General features: G+C 44.9%; 1 protein-coding gene across 3 annotated transcripts in view; it reads left to right on the top strand.

Moving 5' to 3' along the window:
- The window catches only part of KIAA0355 (KIAA0355 ortholog), an 83,373-nt gene that overhangs the window by 43,556 nt on the left and 19,631 nt on the right, over positions 1-20,186 (top strand). For all 3 annotated transcript variants that reach the window (XM_032323264.1, XM_032323265.1, XM_032323266.1), the window contains exons 3-8: positions 10,417-10,623; positions 14,311-14,451; positions 14,670-14,765; positions 14,899-15,060; positions 15,937-16,095; positions 19,283-19,380. In XM_032323264.1, the coding sequence (XP_032179155.1) occupies positions 10,417-10,623; positions 14,311-14,451; positions 14,670-14,765; positions 14,899-15,060; positions 15,937-16,095; positions 19,283-19,380 (863 nt within the window). The remainder of the gene's footprint in view (positions 1-10,416; positions 10,624-14,310; positions 14,452-14,669; positions 14,766-14,898; positions 15,061-15,936; positions 16,096-19,282; positions 19,381-20,186) is intronic.

Raw genomic sequence — 20,186 nt, 5'->3', positions numbered from 1 at the left:
GGAGGAAGAATGCTCCAGATAGAGTAGTAGTTCATTCGCCACTGGGTCAGGGTGGGCTGTCCCTCAGAGGACACTTGGCAGTGTCTGGAAGTATTTTCAGTTGTCACAAAAATGATATCTCCCAGTTTTTTCCATGCTAGGGATAGGGTAAGAGGAGTCTTCCTCATTGAGAAGAACTTGACTGTTACCCCAGAGGGCTCAGAATGGTTTGAAGGAGCAGGTTTGAACTTGCATGCTAGGAAGTTAGAATTTTACTGACTCACTATATATTTGGAGGACAAATTTTTGCCATCTCTGAAGACCTCAGTTTCCCTCTCTGCTTCTTTTTCTTGTTGTTTTTAAGATTTTATTTATTTATTTGACAGACAGAGATCACAAGTAGGCAGAGAGGCAGACAGAGAGAGAGAGGGAAGCAGGCTCCCCGCTGAGCAGAGAGCCCGATGTGGGGCTCCATCCCAGGACCCCGAGATCATGACCCAAGCCAAAGGCAGAGGCTCAACCCACTGAGCCACCCAGGCCCCCCTCCCTCTCTGCTTCTGACTAATATCCCAACCTTCCTATCCCACACACGTAAACCCATGGTGGGATGGTGTTCCTTGCAGGAAGTATAGAACAGTAGGTAACCAGACTCAGGCCCCAGCTCATGAAAGACATAAGTTTGCAGAAGCACAGAGCTCTTCGATTTGTCTGATTTTCAATTCAGATTTATTTGAAGAAGGCAGAATCTTGGTATTTCTCTCCTCATAGCCCGTTGGGTTATATTTCAGTCCTGCAACGGAACAGAAGTGTGGCTGCTCAAAAGCTCCCCTCTGCTGCCCCATTCATGCTCTCCTGCAGCTCTTCGTCTGTCAGAAGTCACCCTAGGAGGAAAGGATTGCCTTCTTTTTGCTTTAACAAGAAAAACAGTAACAATTCGAAAATGTATTCCAAACAGTATGATCCGAGAGGCTGTGGTTACTGCACCTCCCGCCAGTGCTGCTGGCATCTCTACAAGACCAGGGATGCTGCTGACAATGCACAGCCTCGAGCAGGAACCCCCCTCTCCCCCACCACAACAGTGACATCTCTGGCTCCAAATGTCGATAATGTTGATCCGGAGAAACCCTGAGGTGGTGGGAACTGGCTTGTGCCAAGATGTGAGGCAGGAGCTGTGCTCAGAATTTCTGAGGAACAGGAAGAAAGCAGGGTGGCCAGAGCGGAGGGGAGGATAGGAGATGTGTTCAGAGAACAGTCAGGGCCCAGATCTTGCAGGGTATTGTAGGACAGAACGAAGACTGTGGATTTTCCTCTGATCGCAGTGAAAAGCCACTGGACGATTTTGAGCAGGGGAGTGCAATAACCTGATTTCTGTTTTATAATAATCCGTTTCCTGTGTGGAAAGTGGACTCTAGGGGAGAGAGGAGATGCTGTTGGTTGGTTGCCTCCCAAAATCCAGTCTCCCCTTCTTCCTTAGCAACAGAACTTCAGGTTTGTTTCTGTTTTGTTTTGTTTTGTTTTGTTTTGTTTTGTTTTCAGGCTTACTGTGCCCGGAAAAGGGAGTATACTCCCAGCCTTCCTTACATCCGGGGTCACTTGAGTAAGTTCTGGTCTGTGAAGATGTAACTAGAGGTTTGGGATGAGTCTGCTGCCCCAGTTTGCTGCTCTCTAGGATGCAGGCGGATGGCTGAAGGTCATTTAGCCCTTTGGACCTATGAGGTGGTCAAGAATGTCGGCCTGGCGAGAGGATGCAGAGCAGAAAGATGGGAACTTGGCTCCTTGTGGTACCCGGGAGTCCCCATCCCGGCTCTGGACGGCCAAACCCTAGGTTTATTTTTTACCTTAGAAAAAAGAAAGAAGTAAACACCAATCTTGCTTAAGCCACTGCATTTGTTGTTGTTGTGTATAGACAGACCTAATCCTAATTGAGTGGGACAGGAAGATCAGTTAAGAGGCTATTATAGTAATTAATCAGAGCAAGAGATGATTGTAGCTTGGAACAGAATGCTGGCAGAGGAGGTGACTGGAAGCGGTTGGACTTGTTTTTCAGTGAACGGCTCAGAGGCATTAGGTGTATTTACACTGGACTGCACCCCTCAGCGCCATCCATCTCCAGAACGTCCTCATCTTCCCAAACTGAAACCCTGCTCCTTTAAGTAGTACCCTCCATTCCACCCTCCTCCCAATCCCGGGAAACCTCCCTTTTCTCTACCTTCTGTCTCTGTCAGTTCTCCTGTTCTCGGTACCTCGTATCGGTGGGATGTAGAGTATTTATCTTTCTGTGCTGGCTGCTCTCATTTACCTTTATGTCTTTAAGGCTCACCCATGCTGTAGTAAGTGTCAGCGCTTCCCTCCTTTTTAAGGCTGATTGATATTCTAGCTGTTTCATTTGAACATAGCACTGTGGGACATTGTGAGTGCATGAGAGAGAGAAAGAGGGGTCGACGATGACTCTGGGGTTTACCACATGAGCAGCTGGATCTCTGGTCATGCTCTTTACTGAAATGGGGCAAGAGTAGGTTGGAATAATAGGTCTGCAGTGCCTGTTAGATCTCCCAGGGGCAATGTCAAGTAGATAGTCGGATATACAGATTTGGAGTTCAAGGCTGAGGTCCAGACAGGAGATAGGAACTTGAGAACAGTTGAGTCAATAGATGGTATTTGAAGCTGTAAAACCAGACCAGGTCATCAAGGGAGTGAATATAACTAGGGAACCAGAGGGAGAATGGAAGGACGAGTGAGCCCTGGGGCACTCCAGATTAAGAAGGAAGAGATGACCTGGAAGCAACTGGAGAGTGAGGTAGAGACAGAGCAAGTGCAGTGTCTTGGAAGCCCAGAGAAGCAGGTGTTTCAGGAAGAGGGAAGGGGCCCCTGTCTCAGATGCTGCTGGGAGGAGGTAGAAGACCCCCTTCCCTGCCTCAGCCCAAGACTTGCCACAGTCCTCACGAGTAGGAATACCACATGCATGACAGAGCCTGTCAGTCACACGGGCATGGTGAAGCCCAGCTCAGTGAAGCACAGGGGAGGCCTGGCCTGCCACATCACCTGGGATGCAGAGGCCTTCTGCTCAGTGTTGTACTGTGAAGATGATATTGATGGGGGGGTGCCTGGGTGGCTCAGTGGGTTAAAGCCTCTGCCTTTGGCTCAGGTCATGATCCCAGAGTCCTGGGATCGAGCCCCGCATCGGACTCTCTGCTCGGCAGGGAGCCTGCTTCCACCTCTCTCACTGCCTGCCTCTGCCTACTTGTGATCTCTCTCTCTCTCTGTCAAATAAATAAATAAAATATTAAAAATATATATATATATATATAAAAAAGATGATATTGATGGAGTGGATTTCCGCTTGTAAGTTCCCCATTTGTCTTTTTAATCATTTCTTCCATTGAGATAGGGTGGTTGTTGTGGTGGTTTTTTTTTTTTTTAATATTTATTTATTTGAGAGAGAGAGAGAGACAGCATGAGCAAGGGGGGCAGAGGGAGGAGGAGAGAAAATCTCAAGCAGACTCCACACTGAGCGCAGAGCTGACCCGGGACCCCAAAATCCTGACCTGAGCTGAAACCAAGAGTCAGATCCTTAACCGACTGAGCCCCCCAGGTGCCCCCAGTTGAGATAGTTTACTATTTTCTTCTTAAGTCAGTGCCTTAACCACTCAGATGTCCCAGTGATAATATTTTCTTCATGATTGAAGTGACAACTTTTTTTCTTAAAGATTTTATTTATTTATTTGATGGGGGAGGGAGTGTGTGTACAGGCATGGAGAGCGGCAGGCAGAGGGAGAAACAGGCTTCCTGCTGAGTAGGGAGCCCAATGTGGGACTCGATCCCAGGACCCTGGGACCTGACCTGAGCTAAAGTCAGATGCTTAACCACCCAGGCACCCTGAAATATTAACTTTTAAAGAAAAAAGAATTTTCTGAATTCTTTTTTTTTTTTTTTTAAGATTTTATTTATTTATTTGACAGAGAGAAATCACAAGTAGTCGGAGAGGGAAGCAGGCTCCCTGCTGAGCAGAGAGCCCGATGCGGGACTCGATCCCAGGACCCTGAGATCATGACCTGAGCCGAAGGCAGCGGCTTAACCCACTGAGCCACCCAGGCGCCCCGAATTTTCTGAATTCTGATAGGCTCCCAGGCCATAAGCTTGTCTGGGTAACTTAAATATATTTTATCTCTGCCTGTAGAAACCCATAATATTACTTTGCTTTATTTATGAGGAAACTTGCATTTTCAATGGGAAAAATTACTGGAAGAGCAGTCCTTTTGTTTACCATAATTAATGTGGACTTAGTTACCTTGAGTAGCCTTTCATGTTTTCATGTCCTGAGTAACATTTTATAATTATCCTTATTAGTTATGTTAAGATTTATAGCAATGTACGGTGCCTGGATATAGCAGTGTACAGTTGGTTAAGCAACTGCCTTCGGCTCAGGTCATGATCCTGGAGTCCCAGAACTGAGTCCTGCATCAGACTCCCTGCTTAGCAGGGAGTCTGCTTCTCCCTCTGACCCTCCCCCTTCTCATGCTTTCTCTTTCTCTCTCTCTCTCTCTCAAATAAATAAATAAAATCTTAAAAAAAAATTTATAGCTATGTAGCTAAAATACAAAACTTCCTATGTGTGTTGGCATCGTATTAAATTGTTGATATATTTTCTTTTGGAAAGCAGGCTATAAAAGAGAGTATATAAATATAATCTCGTTTTTGCAAAAAAAAAATCCATCTATAGGTACAAATGTAGGCTGTAGAGGAAACATGTAATCAGTGGTTATATCTATTTAGTGATATTTAGTAGATTTTTATTTAACTGATCTTTTTCCCCCTAATTTGTTTGCAGTGATTATGTATTACTGTTGTAAAAGATTTTGTGCACCAGAGTGCTCAGCCCATGAAGTAGGAGTTCTGAAACTGTCTCTGTTGATATTTTCACCAGCAGGCAAGGGCAGCATGTCCAGAAGCAGAATATATATAATCTTGTGTGAATAATTAGCATTTGGTGTTGGTTCGGCCACTCTTGGGCACACATTAGCTTTTCTTCCCTTTCTTTGTTCTCTCCTATACGTAGCATGGCAGCTTGCTCTAGGTTAGTATTGACTGCAAAGAGATCTTTGTTGTTTTGTTAATTGCCTGTTTTAAAATTTTTAAATATTTAAACACTCAACTGTAATTGGTTTTAGGTCAGACTATACATAGTTTCAGTAAGTTTGTTTTTTACATTTTTATACTGTAATCTAATCTTTGCAGAGCACTTTCCGTAGCCTGGCCATGGTCCGCTGCATTCTCTATTTCTCTGGAGACGCATTTAGGTCTCTATATCACATTCTGCTCTATTGGTTAGATCATTATGTAATAACTCTGGAATTATCATATGAACAAAGGAGCAAGGTTGAGGATACTTGGAACCAACTGTTGTGTTTAAGGTAAAAGTAAATATTGCAGAGAAAGAAATGATTGAATGACTTTGGAATTTCTAATAAAAACGGCCAATCCAGATTGAGTCCATTTCATTTACTCTAGACTTTTAAACTGATCAGAAATAAATGTTAGAATTCCTGGAAATGTTTGACAGGGGGGTGTTTGTGACAGTTTTATTTGTTCTTCACTCCGGGGATGTGAGAGAGACAGATTGTTAAGTGAGGTTGAGTAGGAAATGAACTGGGTAAGACACTGTGTGTTTTAATGTGAAAATCACAAGGCATGTTGGGAGATGGAGTAGATTTGGGTATTCCATCATCCCAACACAGGCATGTGTTCAGGGCTGAGTCAGGCCTTGCTTGGCCTCGAACAGCCATAACTAAAACCAAATTTTGAAATATGTCTAGGAAGGTAGAGTTCCATTGATCCTCAGCATCAGTGGGGGCGTAGAAAGCATGGTCTTTTGGGATTCAAAACTAGGGTTACCTTAAACTAAAATCTGTTTTAATTAGTAAAATGTAAACATCACCAAAAAGAAAAGGTTTTCTGGTTCTGTCCCTCAACACAACACCCTTAGCAGCAGATGTGGTATGTGGACGTGGTTATGGGAACGTGAACTCCTACCCTTTCCTGCTGCCATCAGGGAGTTCCAGAAAACAAGATTTCCTTTTGGTAGATCCTTAAAGGCTGATTATATCCAGAATGCTCCATGGACATTGAGAAGCAAGAGGGTCAAGGTCACTGATGGTCTCTATTCAGGAATTGGGCCTTTATGGGGAATTTAAGTCACATTGAAAGGTTTCTTTTAATGCAGAAGTCTGAAATTGGCCTAAAATTCCATCAACTTGGGATGCTTTGGATAGATTAATCTTTTTTTTTTTTTTTTTTTAAAGATTTTATTTATTTATTTGACAGAGAGAAATCACAAGTAGATGGAGAGGCAGGCAGAGAGAGAGAGAGGGAAGCAGGCTCTCTGCTGAGCAGGGAGCCCGATGTGGGACTCGATCCCAGGACCCTGAGATCATGACCCGAGCCAAAGGCAGCGGCTTAATCCACTGAGCCACCCAGGCGCCCCTTTTTTTTTTTTAATTTTATTTATTTGTCAGAGAGAGAAAGGGAGAGCGAGCGAGCACAGGCAGACAGAGAGGCAGGCAGAGGCAGAGGGAGAAGCAGGCTCCCTGCCGAGCAAGGAGCCCGATGTGGGACTCGATCCCAGGACGCTGGGATCATGACCTGAGCCGAAGGCAGTTGCTTAACCAACTGAGCCACCCAGGCGTCCCTTTTTTTTTTTTTTTTTTTTTTAATGTTTATTTAAGTAATCTCTGCGCCCAACCTGGGGCTCAAATTCACGACCCTGAGATCTAGAGTCTCACGCTTCTCCGACAGAGCCAGCCAGGCACCCCTAGATTAATCTTTTAAAAATGCAAAGCTCAATTAATTCCACTTGCTTTATTCATAATTCTTAAATGAGACTGATGTGCTGAAGGACTGAACAGATGTTTTTGGATTTGGAATTCCTCAGTAGGCGGGAGAAGCTGCTCTTTCTCCCTCTCCCCTTGCACCCTCTCCCTGTTTCAAATTGCTGTTTTCAGCCAGTCTTAGCAGCTCTCTCTGCTGTGGAATCATTAGCTTTTGAGATTCATGCCATCTAGGAGTGCCACAGGCTGTCCTGCTTGAAACTTTTGTCACAGTCCCTTTTCTACAGCCAGAGAAGACGGAGCCATGCTTCTCAGTCTCCGTTCCCATCCCGGGTCCTGACACCATGTGGGAGAAGTCAGGGCTCCTGCACAGGGCTCTTCCCCTCTTCTTAGGAGCCACCACTATTGTGGCTGCATCCTGGATCATATCCTAGGGAGACAGTGGCTTGGTGGTTAGGAACACAGCTTTTGGAGTTGAACATATCTGGCATCAGGTCTCTGCTCCACCTCTTATCACCTACATGGCATTGGAGCAGGCTTCTTTCTTGAAGCTTCAGTGTTATCATCTGTAAAATGGGTACATTTCTCTTACCCACAGAGTTGCTTCCCTGCAAGTAAAGTGCTTGGTATGGGTTAAGCACTCAGTACACGGAAGCTGCTGTTAGAGCTGCAGGTGTCTGTCCGCTGACGTTTTAAACTCCAGTGTCTCTGACCTCCCCACTCACCCATTTCCCCAATCCCACAGTCCAGGCAGTGGTCTCCATGCAAAGGACAAAATACCTGGCCATGGCCCTGAGGTCGCATGCTTTCGAATTCACAGCATTAGAGTCTGTATTTCCTTCCAGGTTCGTCAGGAAGCCCCAAGGACTGGCCCAGGTGTGATGGAGGCCGGTGGGATCTGTTACAGGAGGAAACCTGGACTGTGACAGGAGATGGGTAGAGGCAGGCTGGAGGTTGAGCTGTGTCCTCTCTCAAGAGAACACAGTGTTTATGCATCTCTTACTGTAAGCCTGTAGAGCAGAGCTCTATTTGATTGGCTTTTAGTGACTTGTTCACAACACAGATATTTTGTTGCAGCTGTAATTGGGACTGATACTGCATCTGTCATGGGGAAGGGTGGGGAGAAGGGGCAGGGGAGAGATTGCTGAGCTCTGGTTCTCATCATTCCTTGTTTACAGGGAAGAAATTTAAATTAAATGACTCATCCAAGGTCAAACATGTAAAAATGGTGGAGACAACATACCAAATGTCTGCCTTTTAAACTGTTCTGCATCTTTACCCCCTTATCCCTGCAGCAACATCCTCCTTCTCCCACAAGAAACGCACCCCAGCCCTTTCCTCCCATCAGGCTATTCCCAGAATTTTCCCTTTTAGAAGGGGGAAAAGTAGTTTCCTGTTCCCTTAGTCCTTCCCTCAGAGAGCTTTTTCCTTTCCGCATCGCCCCTTTGTTTTCCTTCTCCAGCAGCCCCCGACATACAATATTGACTTAGCAGTTTGTTCCCCACCATTAGAAAGTGTGATTGAGGGATGTCTGGGTGGCTCAGTCGGTTCAGTCACTGCCTTCAGCTCGGGTCATGGTCCCAGGGTCCTGGGATCGAGTCCCGCATTGGGCTCCTTGCTCGGCGGGGAGCCTGCTTCTCTCTCTGCCTCTGCCTACCACTCTGCCTGCTCTCTCTCTCTGACAAGTAAATAAATAAATAAAATCTTTAAAAAAAGAAAAAAGAAAAGAAAGTGTGATTGAGCCTCCAACTCTTGATTTCAGCTCAGGTCGTGATCTCAGGGTCCAGAGATCGAGTCCTGCATGGAGTCCTGCGTCCAATTCCGCACTCAGCGGGGAGTGTACTTCACTCCCTCTCCCTTAAATAAATAAATAAATAAATAAATAAATAAATAAATAAATCTTTTTAAAAAAACACAAAGACAGAAAGAAAGAAACCCTCATGAGGAAAAGGACTTGCTCACTATCTCTTTTGTAGTGTCCTTTGGCCTTTTGTTGTGCTTTGTACATACCCAGTATTTGTACACTACATACGTGTTGAACAAATGAATGTCTTGATTGTATTTGTCAGAAGCTGTAAGAACGTGACCCCACAGCACATGGTACCTGGTGTCTCCACTTCCTCCTCTTCCCACCTCCCCAGAGCCTGCCAAGAGGCTGAGGAAGGAGGAGGAGGAAGAGTTTGTGTCTGAGGAGTCCGCTCCACTCCTCCCGTGTTTGCGCTGCGTGGGGCTTCAGGATACCCTCATTCCGGCCTAGGTCAGTTAAGGTTGAGTGTTTCATGTGCCTGGTCTCGGTGCTGCCAGCCCACAGCTGTATCCAGCCGTGTCTAGCCTGTTGGAGGCAGTGGGGCACAGGGACCAAGAGCATAGGCACTTGAACCAAGTGACCACTCTGTTACAACCAGTTTGTGTTCCTTTGACAAAGTTTCATAACCTTTCTGTGCCTCGGTCTTACTGTCTGTAAAATGGGACTGACTTCATACTGTTGTTCTGAGGATGAAATGAGGTGCTCCTTGGTAGGTATGGTACATAGATGATGTACACATGAAGTGTTCCGTGAAGGCCAGCTGCTGCTACATACAATACGAAATATATGCTGTTCAGTCTGTTTCTGTCACGTGACTCTGGGTTGCTAGGATGCTTCCTCTGTGTCCCTTACCCTGCTCCAGCTGGCGTAGATCAGTCATGGGAAGGAGCTTTGAGGCAGGTATGAGTGGAAACCCAGGAGGTTTGGGTGGGAGTTCAGCCTCTAATTGTTCTCCATAGAGGGCTGATGGTTTGGTGTGAGATTTGTGTGAGTTTATTTGTTTTAGTCTGGCCCTGGTGACTTCCACAGGGGAGAATCAGAGTGAACAAATGTTACCACTGAAACTTGCCTGACTTTCTCCAGGAAGCAGAGCTCTGACCAGTGGCAATGGAAAAGGACAGCATCTAAAATGTGTGCTGGGAGGTGAGAAGGCCCAATTCAAGTCTTACTTTTAGGAGCTTCAGGGGACAGGACTGGGCCAAAGGGTGGGCACTAGGATCAGAGTTTAGTTCCTTGTAAAGGCTGTGGAAACAGTTCCCCATCCTTTCCCACCTCCCCAAGGCAGTGCACCAAGTGCTAGCAGCAAGCTGTGCTCCTACCAACTGAATAAATTGCAAACTCAATAAAGTAATTTCTTGAGTAAGTAATCTACTGTATGAACCAATGAAATATTATAGACCCTCCATGGAAAATATGGTAAATGTTATGGAACATGATAAAAGATAGTTTTGTTATTATTGTCAATTTTAGTATGGACAGCACAACTAAAATTTAAGAGAACTTGTCAGTAATCTGGAAGTTCTCTGCTCAAGTTGCTTTGCATATGACAAGTTCTTACTCTCTCTGCTTAGCGGAAGCCTGCTTCTCCTTCTCCCTCTGCTTGTCACTCCCCTTGCTTATGCACCCAGGTGCAGACAGACATGAGAACAAACATCGTGCAGAAGCCGGCTGACTGTCAAACTTGCTGTGATTTCACATTTCCGGGTTCTGTTACCTCCTGCTCACACTGATGGTTAACAGGGTGCTGCACTGATGGCGGTGGTGACCGACACGCTAACCACCCCCCTGGCTCTCTTGTTTTCACAGGTGTTGGGGCGATGTTTCTTGACGGTGGTGCAGGTCCATTTCCAGTTTTTGACCCAGGCCTTACAGAAGGTCCAGCCCGTGGCTCACTCCTGCTTTGCCGAGGTGGTTGTGCCAGAGAAGAAGAACGGTGGCGGCAGCGGCTTATCTGGCGTGAGCCACACGCCCGAGTTGGAGGAAGCTGTGCGCTCCTGGCGGGGCGCTGCCGAGGTAACCCTGACTTGGGGGAGATGGGTGCCCTGTGTTCAAATAGAGGAGGCTTCAGACAACCTTTGCCAGTTGGTACCTAAAAGCAGTATTTCATTTAGAGGTGTTAGTTTTGAATGTTATCATTCCCTCTTTCCTTCATTTGATGGTGAATGCCTCTCGGTGCCAGGCGTGGGCCACGCACCGGGGTGACGGCTTCCTCTCCTAGCCTCCCAGAGGAAAGGCCTACAAAAACAGGGTGAAAGAGCTGTGATGGAGGTGTGCGGGGTGCAGGAGCCCAGAGAAAAGGCCCTGTCTCCAACCAGGAGCAATGCAGCAGAGCTTCAAGGAAGAGGGACCAGGGAAAAAAGGCTGGAGCCTCAGTCTGGAAAGATGGGCCAGAGCTGGCTGCAAGGGTCCGTGCTTGCCCAGGCAGCCAGGTGGGGTGTGGGCAGTGACAGCGCATTTCTTGTAGGCACTTTAATACTCTTTGGTATCCAGAGATGTCCTGCCCTGTTTCTCTGCTCTTTTCACAGCCAACTTCTTGGAAGAATTGTCCACCACACCTTTGAGTCGTTCTAAAAAAGATTATTATGAAACACTTCAAGCATTTAGGAAATGTCCCATTTACCCTCTGTCTTCCTTTTAGTGAATCTTTTAGTGAATCTTAACTCTTTACCAGTTGCTGCTTCGTGCCTTTTGTTTACTTACTTACTCACTTACTTATTTTTAAGTAAGCTCCGTGCCCAATGTGGGGCTTGACCTCACAACCCTGAGATTAAGAGTCATGTGCTCTACCGAGTCAAACAGGTGCCCCTTTCATGCCTGTTATTTTTAACAGAAAAAAAATATTATTTACAAATGCAGCTGAGTTCCCTTTGTACCTTTTTACTGTCTTACTCACATCCCTTCCTTTGTAGTGATAGCCTCTTTTGAATTAGGAGTTTGTGAGTCCTGTGTATATTTATGTATTTTTACTCTGAATGCATGTATCTGTGGAGGACACCAGTAATTATTTTGCACAGTACAAAACTGTATATAAATAGCATCATTCAGTTCACTGAAATCCGGCTTCCATTCCTGCACAAGAACAGGCATTCTCTTCTCAGGGTCACTGGGGCCTTCTGTGTGGCCAAATCCGGGGAACCGTCTGACTCCATCCAGCCCTCACGACAACATGGGCCCTTGGAGACCCTCTCTTCCTGTGGCATCCCTGAACCCGGCATTAACCTCCTGGGTCATTCTCTCCATCTAGTTCACTAGCTTCCCCTCTTCAACACAACTTATGAATGTCAGTTTCTCAAGGCTCAGTTCTGGGCCCCCTTCCTCCTATAGGAGGAACCCTTTTTAAGTCCTAGCCTTGGACTTAAAAAACTGCCTGTGTGCTGGGGGCCCTCAAATACGTGTGACCAGTCCACTTCTGGTCACTGGAATACAGGAACTCCAGGCCCCTGTGTTCAGCTGTTGCTTACCTCAGGTATCCTTATGGCTCAGTCTTAGCTTTCCTCACACCTCTGGTGCTCCCCAGATTTTCCCCATGCTAGCAAGTGCTGCCATCCCACACTGGGTCCTTCATGCCAAAAAACTTGAGACTTGCCTTTCTGTCTTTGCATCATATCTGCATCTAATCCATAAGCCCTGAAGGTCCCACCTGCAAAGTTTTATCCCAGATCTGTCCTTTTCTGTCACTCCTCTCATTTAGGGAATCACTACTCTTCCATGACACCTGCAGTAAATGAACTTCCTTCTCTCCTCCCTGTCTTATCATCCTTCATCACTCTCCATTTAAAAGTGGATGGTGTTGGGGCACCTGGGTGGCTCAGTTGGTTAAAGCCTCTGCCTTCGGCTCTGGTCATGATCTCAGGGTTCTGGGATTGAACCCCACATCGGGCTCTCTGCTCAGCGGGGAGCCTGCTTCCTCCTCATTCTTTGCCTGCCTCTCTGCCTACTTGTGATCTCTGTCTGTGGAATAAATAAATAAAATCTTTTTTAAAAAAAGTATTAAAAAAAAAAGTGGATGGTGTTGCTATTTCCTTAGGGTAAAGTATAGACCCTTCACCTTGACCTGCCTTGTCCCACAGTCTGGTTCCTGCCTTGCTCAGTAGCCTTATCTGTGGCCACTGTCCCCCTTGCTCACTGGGTTCTGGTTTCTTCGCTGACATGTTTGCTCATCCATCCCACACTTCTGCTGACCGCCTCCTCTTCTGTGAACTCATAACTGAAATGCTGATGTCTCAGTGTCTGGGGTTTTTTCTCCATTTTAAATGTCTTACATGTTTTAGTTTGGCCCATGAGGCTGTCAGCTCCAGGATGGTAGGGACCAGGCTGTGGGCTTGACTGCCTATCCAGTGACACCCAACACAGGACCTCGCGGGTTAAATAGTTGAGTGAAAGAGTCTTAGAAAGGAAGTCAGATGGTTTTAAACTGTGGACTCTTAGGGTTCAGGGACTGGATGGAATGGTAGTCATGGGTCATTTGTGGAGCTTTGGGAACTTTATAGCATTATAGCTGCTAATTACCTTACTGCAATTTTGGTAAATATTACAACTCCTACACCAGAAGAACAAAAGAAGAACAAAAATTGCTGTTAAGGGGCGCCTGGGTGGTTCAGTGGGTTAAGCTGCTGCCTTCGGCTCAGGTCATGATCTCAGGGTCCTGGGATCGAGTCCCGCATCGGGCTTTCTGCTCAGCAGGGAGCCTGCTTCCTCCCCTCTCTCTCTCTGCCTGCCTCTCTGCCTACTAGTGATCTCTGTCAAATAAATAAAATAAAATCTTTAAAAAAAAATTGCTGTTAAAAAATGTCATTTGTTACACAAATATTGTTGCAACAAAAATGGACATGGAAAAATTGAAGGACAGTTCATTCTGAATTCTTCCTCCCATCTAAGAAATTAAATACATTTTTTTCTGTACTCTCTGGTCCTGACCCACATGGATAGGTAACTTACATTTCATCACAGCAAGACATTGATTCATTTTTTTTTCTTGTTTTCTTGTTTCTCTGTCTTGATTATGTACTCTTCATAGACATTGAATGACCAAACAATAAGTTTTTAATTTTTTGGTGCAGATTTAAAAATACTATTTTTCCTTTAACATTCTAATGTACCTTTTTTCCCTGTCCTTTGTTGGCATGACTTTTTACTTTGGTGTAGAGGAGCACCTAACCTTACATGTTCTTTTTTATTATTATTATTCTGGAAAATCCAAGTGCCAATATTCTAGCCTCTCTGTATTTTAAAGCAGAGAAATAAAAAAATGTGACATTTTGACATACAAAACAAAATTAATAGCAGACGGGTGTGTCTGCTTTCCAGGGTTTCTTAAGTCAAGTGGTGCGCGCGCGCTCTCTCTCTCTCTCTCTCTTTTTAAGATTTTATTTATTTATTTGACACAGAGAGAGAGAGAGAGATCACAAGTAGGCAGAGAGGCAGGCAGATCATGACATAAGCCGAAGGTAGAGGCTTAGCCCACTGAGCAACCCAGGTGCCCTGCTTTGCTCTCACTTCAAGATGCTTGATTTTGTCTTCCTAAATTTCTGGCTTCTCACCTGGTAATACAGACAATCCAGAATGTCTGGTGTACCTCTCACGCTTAGAGAGTTTCTCACTTTAACTTAGTTGTGTTTGATTTTTTTGTTTCTTGTTCTCTAAATATTGCTCATGCCTTTCACATTCTCTGTCACCTACCAGCCACTGTTCTTGTTGCAGGCGACATCCAGACTGAGGGAAAGAGGCTGTGATGGCCGCCTGGCAGGCATCGAGGTTCAGCAGCTCTTCTGTTCTCAGAGCGCGCCAATTCCTGAGCACCAGCTCAAAGAACTGAACGTGAAGATCGACAGTGCTTTGCAGGTCAGTGTTTTAGAACTGGCATGTAGTTATCCGAGGGCAGGAACAGGGGAGGGAGTTCAAGTTGGGATGTTGAGCCAATTGGAAAGAATAGTAAGATGGTAGTTGGCCCGAAGCCTTTTAATTAACTATAGAACTTTTATATTTCTGTTGTCACTGGACGTTGTCATTTTATAATCTGCTGTATAATCTTGATTCTTCACAAAACAATTTCTTTGCAGGCTTATAAAATAGCTCTGGAAAGTTTAGGCCACTGTGAATATGCAATGAAAGCTGGTTTCCACCTGAATCCCAAGGCAATTGAAGCCAGTTTACAGGTATGTTTTCCTCTCTGGTTGCTCTAGGGAGCTGTGGGGTGGCAGACCTGCCACCCCAAGTGAGCCTGGTATCTGGGGCTGGTGTGCTGTGGGTCACCTCTCCTCTCCTCCCCTCTCTCCAAACCTCTCACAGGGCTGCTGCAGCGAGGCTGAAGCACAGCAGACAGGGCGGCGGCAGACCCCTCCCCAGCCCATGCAGTGTGAGCTTCCCACTGTCCCCGTGCAGATAGGATCACACTTCCTGAAGGGCGTCTCCTTCAACGAATCGGCTGCCGACAACCTGAAACTTAAGACGGTAGCTTTCCATGGGGTTTCAGCAACTGGGTGTGAAAGTGGAAACAGTTCTTCAGGGGCTTTTAAAAAATAGATACTAAAAAACAAAACTGAAGTCAAGGCAGAAGGTATTAGTAAATTGGTGTCTAAAAGCAGACTGTGGTGACTTACCTTAATGAGACATTTGCTGGGTTTTATTCATAGTTGGGTTAAATGTTTAACATAAAGTGTTTTGAAAGTACATTATAAAATACTGTTTATGATTGATGTTTTAGTGGACTTCTGCAAATTAAATAAGAAGTCTTGTCATACTACTGTAGTGACTATGACTGTTCATGGGCCGTCCTGTGTGCTGGGCATGGCACCAAGGGTTCGTGTGCGCAGTCTCGTTTAAAGCTCACCCTGAGGTGGGCGCTGCTCTGTTCTGTTCAACGGCTAGAGGAACTAAGGCCGAGCTCACACAGCCAGAAAGGAGGAGACTGGAATTTGAGGTTATACAGTCTGTTTCCAGAGCCTGCATACCTGACCACTTGGTCATCCAAAATAAAGTTGAGGTTTTCATTGGTATTTGTTTTTACCAGATGATTTTGTCTCCTTATTTAGAGGGATTCAGAATTTCCAAATGCCTCACCAATTTGCATCAGCAAATGGCTATATGATGCTGTATTTTGTGCTAGTATAGAAATCACATGCACATATTAATGCACGTGTATCCATATTCTCTGAGGGTATTTGATGACAATTGCTTGAGACATGAAAATGATGTGATGGGGGGTGCACTGAAACAAAGTGCATTTTTCTGGAGGACTGCTGTGTACCTGTCCATTCATTTCGACACATTTGAGAATCTTGCACAGCTTTATCTTGGGCAGTGAGCTCTCGTCTTCTCAATCCGTAGCATACGATGTTACAGCTGATCAAGGAGGCGGGCTGCTACAATGGAATCACACCCAGGGATGAGCTTCCTGTGACCGAAGTACTGAACCAGGTGTGCCCGTCCACATGGCGGGGCGCCTGCAAGACTGCCGTGCAGCTGCTCTTTGGCCAGGCTGGACTGGTGAGTGGTCGTGTGGGATGCAGGGGAGAGAGAGCCAGGAGCCGTGTGTCCAGCATGGGGCACATGGTGTGGGCACAGGTGTGTAAATACTGAATCATTTTGAAAGTTCACCAGTCCTGCAGGGTACAGACCACGTGGAGAAGGTAAAGGAACAGCAGCATTAAAAAGCCCTTTTGATTCCTTTTATAGATTGATGGTATGTATTTTCCAGGATCCTAGCTCCAAAATGATGTTGTAGGTTTTCCTCATTTTAAAGAAAACAACATCCGTAATGATCTGACAGGGAGGGCCTCTTTACCTGGCTCACCTACCCTGGAGTGACAGTGGGGTCTCAAATGTGCCAGGCTTCTTCCTGTCTCAGGCGTTTGCACTTGGCTGCTCCTTTTACCCGAGACTCCTCCTCTCTAGTCTTTATGTGACTTACTCTTTAGCTTCCTGATGTTAGCTCAAATACCACCTCCTCTGAGAAACCGCCATGGTGTAAGTCGTCCCCTGACCAGTCACTTTGTATCCCAGCTCTGTTTCTCTCGTTCTTGGCTATGAAGTAAGTTTAGTCCTTTCACCTTTGGAGAGAAGGGTAACTTCTGCCAGAGTTGGACCGGAACAGGAAATCAACATCTGAAATCACCATCTAGCTTTTTGTTTGGCATCTAAGACCCATATAACCTTACATACTTAATTCTACTTTCTAGAATTAAATGGCTACTTTTTGAAAAGATACAGCATTTTATTATTTTTTTAAAAGATTTTACTTATTTATTTATTTGACGGACAGAGATCACAAGTAGGCAGAGAAGCAGGCAGAGAGAGGGGGAAGCAGGCTCCCAGCTGAGCTGAGAGCTTCATCCCAGGACCTTGAGATCATAACCTGAGCCAAAGGCAGAGGCTTAACCCACTGAGCCACCCAGGCACCCCAAGATACAGCATTTTAGCCAGAGGTTAAAGCAGACTAATTCAAGATTAAGAAAGTTTAAAGAACTGTTTCTTACTTTAATTCCTACTTTATTCATGAATGGAGCCGTGGGGAGGATGCTGTCCTCTTGTTTCACGTGGGTGAGGGCTCAGGTATCCTAGCTCAGGGGTGCGCTGCCTTGGATAGGGCCAGGTGACTTATGCTTCCTTTAGGTTCTAGTTCTTACTACAGGAACCCCTAAGAGAAGGAATAAGGAGTAAGCAGGAGATCCCCCTGCTGAAGTCAGAGCCTACTCCCTCTAGGAAATTGATCCATACTCCCAGAGGTCATTTTAGCTGAAACTAGTTGAACCATGGCATAAGTTCTCCAAAAAGGAGTGAGTAAAGTAAGGCAGAAGGACACAGACTGTTCTGGGAAAACACTGTAGGTTAAAAAAAAAAAAAAAAAAAAATCCCATGTTATTGCGAGAGCAGAAACTTCTTCCAGTTCCTTACTCCTTGCTCCCAGGGCACCTTTGTGTGCGATTGACAAAGAACCTTTAGATTATGGCTCTGCAGATGGGCGGAGAGAGGAAACACCTGCCTGGTCTAACAATGGCTATTACTTGGACAGGAAGTCTTTTCCAAAGGACATTGCAGATCAGCTCTGGGAATTCTGTTTGCAGCAGTGGAAATCAGCTCCATTAGAGGCTGAATTTGGAATCAAAATAAGCAGCTTTGCATGACTTTGGCAATATAGCAGATTTATTTATTTATTTTTAAGTAATCTCTATACTCAATGTGGGGCTTGAACTCATGACCCTGAGATCAAGAGTTAGATGCTCCACCGACTAAGCCAGCCAGGTGCCCCATAAAAGATTTATTTTTAAAGTGCTTTATGCTTATTTTCTTAAATTCTTTTAGTTATTTGAAAATATATTCATCATTTTGTCAAAATCTCTACCTAGGCTACTACATCATCTGTGTAATGTTAAAGACTCTATTCCAAATAAGAAGAAATCATTGGGGTATCTGGTTGGCTCGGTCAGTTGAGCCTCTGACTCTTGATTTTGCCTCAAGTCATGATGTCAGGGTTGTGAGATACAGCCCCACGTTAGGCTCCATGCTGGGTATGGAGCCTGTTTGGGCTTCTCTGTTTCTCTCTGCCCCTCATTACCTACGCCCTGCTCATGCATTCTCTTTTTCTCTCTCTTTAAAAAAAAAAAAAAAGGGGCAAGAAAAGAACAGAAGAAATCAGTGAAAGAAGAATCATCTTTACCTTTCTTTTTTTTTATTTTTTATTTTTTTAAAGATTTTATTTATTTATTTGACAGAGAGATCACAAGTAGGCAGAGAGGCAGGCAGGGAGAGAAGAATCATCTTTACCTTTCTTTTTTTTTTATTTTATTTTTTTTTAAAGATTTTATTTATTTATTTGACCGAGAGATCACAAGTAGGCAGAGAGGCAGGCAGGGAGAGAGAGGGGAAAGCAGGCTCCCCACTGAGCAGAGAGCCCGATGCGGGGCTCGATCCCAGGACCCTGCGATCATGACCTGAGCCGAAGGCAGAGGCTTTAACCCACTGAGCCACCCAGGCGCCCCTCATCTTTACCTTTCTGAACTAATTCTGTTTTTATTGATGGCTGAGAATAAAATGATCCATTAAAAAAAGCTTCATCCGGGCGCCTGGGTGGCTCAGTGGGTTGAGCCGCTGCATTTGGCTCAGGTCATGATCTCAGGGTCCTGGGATCGAGTCCCACATCGGGCTCTCTGCTCAGCAGGGAGCCTGCTTCCTCCTCTCTCTCTGCCTGCCTCTCTGCCTATTTGTGATCTCTGTCAAATAAATAAATATAACCTTTAAAAAAAAAAAAAAAAAAAAAAAAAGCTTCATCCACTTCTAGCTTGTATTCAGTCATTATAAATGGACTTTTCTGAAGCTGTGGTTAGATTTTTAATGATGGTTTTACTTCTTTCAAGTGCATAAAGTGAAAAAAAAAACCCTAAAATAAAGGAAACAAAATAATTCCTAATTAACATATTTATGGTTTGGAAAAAGTACTGAAAGTCCTTACAAAGTTCAGTACATCCTACACCCAGAATTTGGTTTCTGCTCATTGAAGTATAACTGTCTTCAGTCATCTTTATTACTTGTGCTTGTCTTCCTGAGGCTCTGGAGTGGCCTCTGCATGACCGCCTTGCCAGAGTCACTCACATCAGTAGGTTCATGTATTAGATTTGTTTGTGATCCGTTTGCCTCTCGGAAAGCTGATTGTTGTTTTTTTCTTTCTCTTTCTTAGGTGGTAGTTGACACAGCACAGATTGAAAATAAAGAAGCATATGCCCCCCAGATCAGCTTAGAGGGCTCCAGAATTGTGGTTCAAGTCCCGTCCACATGGTAACCTGACTCTTCTATTAACACAAGCCTAGGCTCTGATTGAAGTGTACACATCTTTGAAAAGATTGTTTTGTTTTGGACAAGCCCCATGTTAGGTGGCATGTCAGGTCTTGCTACTTGGGTGGGTACACGGGCAGTGGTTATCGGTCCATGAGAAGGAAGTCAAGATGTCTGAAAAATAGTCTTTTTGACCAATAATATAAGTAAAATGTTATGTACTCATGGTTCATAATGACCAAAACTGTCTTCTCTTTATTACCGGGTCCACAGCTTTTGAACAGAGTACCTCATTTTCCTTAAGTCACCAGTATTTCTCTAAAGCTGAGCATAGAACATAGAATCCCTTCTCCTCCTTTGTTCCAGTAACAACCCTGATGATCTTGAGCTCGTGCCATTAGAAGTGTGGGGACAGACTGAGCCATTTTTATTTTTTATTATTTAATTACATTTATAAATTTACAATAGATAAAGTATTCTTCTTGGTTCATTTTATTATTTATTTTTTTAAAGATTTTATTTATTTATTTGACAGACAGAGATGACAAGTGGTCAGAGAGGCAGGCAGAGAGAGAAAGAGGAGGAAGCAGGCTCCCCGCTGAGCAGAGATGGAGATGCGGGGCTTGATCCCAGGACCCTGTGATCATGACCTGAGCCGAAAGCAGAGGCTTTAACCCCCTGAGCCACCCAGGTGCCCCTCTTCTTAGTTTATTAAAACAGAAGCTCCTACAAAGGAGTAAGAAAATGGGCAAGGTGCATGAATAGGTAGCCAAAAAATAACGTAAACAGCACAGTTGTCAACAAATAGA

This window comes from Mustela erminea, chromosome 19 (genome assembly GCF_009829155.1).
Source record: "Mustela erminea isolate mMusErm1 chromosome 19, mMusErm1.Pri, whole genome shotgun sequence".
NCBI lineage: Eukaryota > Metazoa > Chordata > Mammalia > Carnivora > Mustelidae > Mustela > Mustela erminea.
The sequence above is the reverse complement of the archived record's forward strand: the minus strand, read 5'-3'. Positions and strand labels throughout refer to the sequence as shown.